Source organism: Cibotium barometz, chromosome 60 (genome assembly GCF_041138505.1).
Source record: "Cibotium barometz isolate CiBa-2024 chromosome 60, ASM4113850v1, whole genome shotgun sequence".
In the NCBI taxonomy this organism is placed as follows: domain Eukaryota; kingdom Viridiplantae; phylum Streptophyta; class Polypodiopsida; order Cyatheales; family Cibotiaceae; genus Cibotium; species Cibotium barometz.
Window position 1 is genome coordinate 32,904,549 of NC_141105.1, and position 5,447 is coordinate 32,909,995.

General features: G+C 43.4%; 1 protein-coding gene across 2 annotated transcripts; it reads left to right on the forward strand.

The window, feature by feature from the left end:
* Nucleotides 1-1,450: 1,450 nt before the first annotated feature.
* On the forward strand, nt 1,451-4,739 carry LOC147605254 (BTB/POZ domain-containing protein At3g19850-like). 2 transcript variants are annotated; one of them, XM_086794167.1, is made up of 3 exons: nt 1,451-1,771; nt 2,115-3,590; nt 3,704-4,739. In XM_086794167.1, the coding sequence occupies exons 1-3, from the start codon at nt 1,709-1,711 to the stop codon at nt 4,076-4,078; spliced, it is 1,914 nt and encodes a 637-aa protein (XP_086650293.1). In that variant the 5' UTR covers nt 1,451-1,708; the 3' UTR covers nt 4,079-4,739. The 2 variants fall into 2 exon arrangements, with proteins under 2 accessions (XP_086650293.1, XP_086650294.1); XM_086794168.1 differs by having other exon boundaries at nt 1,683-1,771; nt 2,043-3,590.
* Nucleotides 4,740-5,447: the final 708 nt, after the last annotated feature.

Below are 5,447 nucleotides of genomic sequence, written 5' to 3' on the forward strand. Positions count from 1 at the left end.
CTTCAACACTCTCCTTTATGTGTGAAGGTTTGAAAATTGATGGGGTGGCGGAAGACCGAGGAGTAGAAGCATTGTAGTGGCGCGTACAAGTCTCTGTTCGACTACTCCACTTTGTTTTTGGATTGCATGACCTTCCTCTTTGTTTTTGGATAGATTATAAATAGCATATTGCCATTTCCCATAGTTTTGTTGATAAAGGTGATTTTCCAAGAAAAAGAAGAACATTAGCATTTCTTACATTAGTAATAGTGGTTTGGCCAACGTAGAAAATGATATTTTTAATTTTCTCCAAGTTTTGATTTATACGAAAAAACTGCTAAGGGGTAGCATCACAAGCAATGCAACCCAAAAAGTTTGTGTGTGTGTGTGTGTGCGCGCGCGTGTGTGTGTGTATTTATATACATACATACATATATATAGGGGAAAGAGAGAGGGATTATAGGGGAAAGAGTAAGGAGAGGTATAAGTTAAATAAAGACTCATTGGGATCTTAAAGGGGCTTCTTTACTTTAGAGTCCTAGACCAAGACTTGCAATTTTCGTGTGTGTGTGTGTGTGTGTGTAGATATACAAATTTTAAGCCAAAATAACCCTCAACAAACTCATTTCCTTAACCTTTTTTTAGTTTTAATGTCAACCAACTCATTTTCTTAACCTTTTTTACTTGTAGATATTAGCACTGAAATAGCCAAAAACAATATGCACCTTAGTTCAAATTTTAGTTCTTCACATATAAGGCGGAAATTATTGTGTGTGTGTGTGAGAGAGAGAGAGAGAGAGAGAGAGAGAGCTTCATATTTCACATTGAGAGATTCCTTCATATTTTACATTAAAAGAAAGAGAGATGAGAGAGAGAAAGAGATGCATTGATTGGTATGTGGCTTACGTGTCAGAGACCAAAGGGCCCAAAACGGTATCCTTTCCTCTCTCGGCCGGAGGAGGTTTGGGAGACTAGTGTTTTTTAATGGATTGACTATATCTAATTCATCATACCACCCCTAATTTGCCCTTGCACTTGTTAGACCACCTTGGATGTGCTGCCCGAAAACTCATACAAGAGCTTGGCAGTGTGTTCGACGTAAAAACCACCATCATTGTGTTTATGAGGCTTTCGTGGATCCCGAAACGTCGTAGCTGAGGTGCTGACTATGCGAGTGCGTGCGCACGCACACACACAAACCTCCCCAAAACCCAAAAAAATATATTTGTGGATTCTCATGTGAATGTATCCTTTCTTCCTTGCTGACAGGATGGCAGCTGCCCCCCTGATTGAGCACCTATCATCATTAATATACGCATTTCAGTGTGTACAAAGAAAAGGAAAGGGTATAGTTTTTATAGTGTGGAATGTTGGATCGACCTCCAATACCCATGGAACTCTAAATGAGCCGGGAAGTTCCCCCTCATGTATATACACATGCTTAGTGCTAATTGGCCACAAAAACGCATTTCGAGAGAACGGAGTTTATGAATTTAAGAAATGCTTAGTGCTAATTGGCCACAAAAACGCATTTCGAGAGAACTGAGTTTATGAATTTGAGAAATTATTATGCCGCCAAAAGCAAAAAGCAAACGCAAAAGCAGAAGCACTCTCCGTCTTCCTTCTGCCCTTCTTCTTCATCCTCCTTCTCCTGCGAACGTCTAGCTCACCTCTGGTGCTGAACCTTTGCCCTAACGGAGGAAGAAGAACCAAATATCTTCTGCACAGCATGCGGTTTCCCTGCGATTTAGAGGTCCAGGTGAACGGAGAGCAGACGTTCTTCCTCTCAAAGGTATAGACTGTTTCTTCCTTTTTCATACCTCATACCTGCGGCTTTTAGGGTCTTTTAGGTTTCTGCAAGGCTGATTTTAGGGCTTCTGAAGCCTGCGTTTACGGGTTATGAAGCCTGCTTGTGGGGTTGGTTGTAGGGTCCTGGAAGCCTGCCTTCAGGGAATTTGATGTAGGGTTTCTGTATCCTCTTTTTGGGATTTTTGTAGAAGCTTTTTTCTCTCTGGCTCCGTTATGCTGCCTGACGCAAAGCCGTTCTGCGTTTTGATCAGAAGATGGCAGCAGTGTTTGTTTTCTTTGCTACTTTTCTACAGTCGAGTTGAAGCAAAGCTGTGCAAAAAATGCAGGAGGTTCTTCTACATCGCTGTGGGCGGCTTCTAAAGGAGTACAGGAAGGCGTTGAGGACCGAGAGAGGGGGAGAAGAAGGGGGGATCTCTTCTGTGAGGATGTTTTTGCACGAATTGCCAGGGGGTGCTAGGGCGTTCGAGATGGTGGCCCGCTTCTGCTACAAGGGAGGGATGGTGAAGATGGACTTGGGAAATGTAGCCCTTCTGCGCTGTGTGGCCGATTACCTGGAGATGAGTGAGGAGTATGGTGCCGGGAACCTGCTGCAGAAGACCGAGGCCTTCCTTTCCACCATGGCCATGTGGAGCTGGAAGGATGCCATCACCCTGCTCACGAGCTGCGAGACCCTCCTGCCCTTTGCCGAGAAAACCCACATCATTCAGAGGTGCGTTTATTCTCTAGCCATCAAAGCCAGCCCCCATTACTGCTGCATCTCTCCGAACCCAAGCTCCATGAACTCACCAAACCCTAGCTCCATCTTTTCAATCCTTAATCATAATTTGTCAAACACTCAATCACCAAACCCTAACCACAATTCATCATACTGTAACCATAATACAGCGCACCCTAGCTGCAAATTGCGAAACCCTAACCGCAGTCCATCTTACCCTAGCTGCAACTCCGCAAACCCAAGTCTCCCGTGGAAAAACCCTAGCTGCAATGCACCAAACCTCAACTGCAATTCACCACACTCCACCTGCAATTCCAAGTTCAACTGGTGGTGTGAGGACATGTCTTCTCTTTCAATGTACATGATGGAGAGAGTAGTCAAGGCCATGGTAGCATATTGTGTAGACAACAAGTACATTGCCAAGGTTCTTTTGAGGTACTTGGAAGCCTCATTGCCTTTGCTGGGATACAGCTCTCTGTCTGTAGGTACAGGTAAATCTGGTACTGATGAAAAAATTCTGCAGGAATATGCACAGAGAGTTCAGAGAGAGCTTTTGGAAACTGTTGTTGGTCTTCTTGACAGCTTGGAATGGGCCTCAGTGCCAGTCAAGTCTCTTTTTGAACTGCGCAGGGTGTCCATTTCTATGAATGCTGCCAATTCTTGCAAAAGACAGCTTGAGGAGATGATTGGATCTCAGCTCCATAAGGCTTCTTTGGACAACATACTCATACCTCGATTCAATGGTAGGGAACGCAGGGCTTGCTTGTATGATGTGGATTTGGTTCTTCGCCTGGTGAAACACTTTCTGCATGCAGAAGCTGTAGACAAGCTTCAAGCCAGGTCTGGTTGCAATGGTGATTTAGTTCACGACGGTGATTCAGAACTTTGTTATGGTTATAGTGATGAACTTGGCTCTTCTCCTGCCACTCTGAAGATGGTGGGTAGCCTCATGGACATGTATCTTGCGGAGCTTGCTCCTGACCTGCGCTTGAAGGCCTCCAAGTTCAGTGAGCTAGCAGAAGCACTACCGTGCAATGCCAGGGATACGCATGATGGCCTCTACAGGGCACTGGACATATACCTTCAGGTAACTCTACATTAAGCTTGATGAATCCCTCTGGATTTTGATTCTTGAATGATAGGTTAGAATGAAAACTGGATAACCCATTTTGTCAACTTTATCTTTTACCTTTTGTGTAGGCCCATCCAAGAACAACAGTTGAAGATGCTGTGCAAATTTGCAGAGTCATTGATTTTGAGAAGCTCTCATTTGAAGCATGTAAGCACGTCATGGAGAACCCCCGGATTCCTGCAAGGTTCAGTTTTCAAGTTCTAGCATCGCAGCAAGATAAACTGAGAACTGTGCTGGAGTCAGGCATGCAGTGCTCGAGGAGAACAAATGCTGAAGATGGTATCACATACCCACCTGCTGCAACACGGTATGCCTCCCTCATCAGACAAAACGAAGAACTAAGATCTGATCTACAGAGTATGCAGGCCAAAGTGGTGGAGTTGGAGAGACTTTGCAAGGGTTTAAGGTCTCAGATGTCTCAAGAGGTGCTGCTGAGTTGCTAGACTTGTGCAGGACCTGTAAATATTAAGGGGACATTACTGAAGTGACAGGACACTTGAAGGTCTGGTGCAGGCCTGCAACAAACTCTAGCCGTGCTCTTTCGTGTTGGCATTAAGGAGAACAATCATGAAAAATCGAGAAGATGGAACCAGTGGTAAAATAGAATCCTCACTCTTCTTATTGCATTATTAGAAGGTGGCATGTGTTGGGTAGAGGCCTGCTGATGGATGATCAAGTCAGCTTTTACGAGGCATGATTCTTCTTACTTGGCCTTCAGCCATCAAAGATAAAGACTGGATTGTGACTGTATAGTTGACTGGGAGTAGGTAAGGATCCTTGCATGGGATGGCAGGTTCTTACGAGCTAGAAGAATACAAGGTTACGTTCTTTACATATTCTTTGCAAGCTTTTCAAAAGCTTTGCAATTTTTTCTTTCTAGCATTTGAGCTAACTGATATCTCATGTAAGGTTGTGGATTCAGGGCACAGCAGCCCCATTCTTTATTGCATTTGCTTTGAAACCCACCACTGGTCAATCCTTAAGCCACAAAGACTAACTAATAATCGTGGGGAAATCTCACTGTATGGAGGAGTGCATGACAAGTGAGTGCATTTTCTTCCCCACTGCTATCAGTTTGCAAGAAGAAGTGTTGGTTGCACCCCATTTATCGTCCAAGAAAGAGAGGCCCAAATTTTTCCTTCACAACATATAAGTTGAGAAACATAGATTACAAATTCTTTTGCTTTTCCAATCTGTGTGAGATGCATACATGCAATTAGATTAGAGATGTAGTAATAAGTGTTTTGCAATTCGTGATGTTTTAAGTCTTCTGAAATGGGTGGCTTAATAGCTGCTTGGGATGCTCTAAGGGACCACAATTGTATCATCCTCCAGTTATATGAGGGTTAAGACTCATCAAGCTTTCAGGGTAGGTTTTGAACAGTGATACTAATTAAGAGGCAAGACCCCTTTCATTAGCTTCCGATTTCACAGAAATTTATGCTGTTAACTTTTAGACGACAATAGAAAACAAGAAGCAATGCCGTTTAATTGATAAGGGTTGGGCAAGGGGCTAACTTTAGTTCCTTCCCTCTCCCTCACTAGGCATCAAATGAGCATTTTCTCCTCTTTGAAAGTTGTGCGTTTTTAGAAGGATTTAGAGTTCCTGGGGGTTAAAAACTGTTAGGAACACACAATGCCCGAAATGAATCACCATAATTTAATTTTTACGATGGATCTTCCACCTTAGGCTTTTCTGATGCATCTTTATTGAGTATGTTGCATTTCAAGGTATGGGACTTTTTGGGGTGTTTGGACTGGTGATTGAACACGATATGTTGATTTCAAATTTTAAGTACCAATGTTGGTGAC

Excerpts from the sequence above, each read along its gene's own strand:
- LOC147605254 (XM_086794167.1), top strand. The coding sequence starts at position 1,709 with ATGCGGTTTCCCTGCGATTTAGAGGTCCAGGTGAACGGAGAGCAGACG. Across the intron at positions 1,772-2,114 it reads AGACGTTCTTCCTCTCAAAG|GAGGTTCTTCTACATCGCTG; the intron begins GTATAGACTGTT and ends CAAAAAATGCAG. Across the intron at positions 3,591-3,703 it reads CACTGGACATATACCTTCAG|GCCCATCCAAGAACAACAGT; the intron begins GTAACTCTACAT and ends CCTTTTGTGTAG.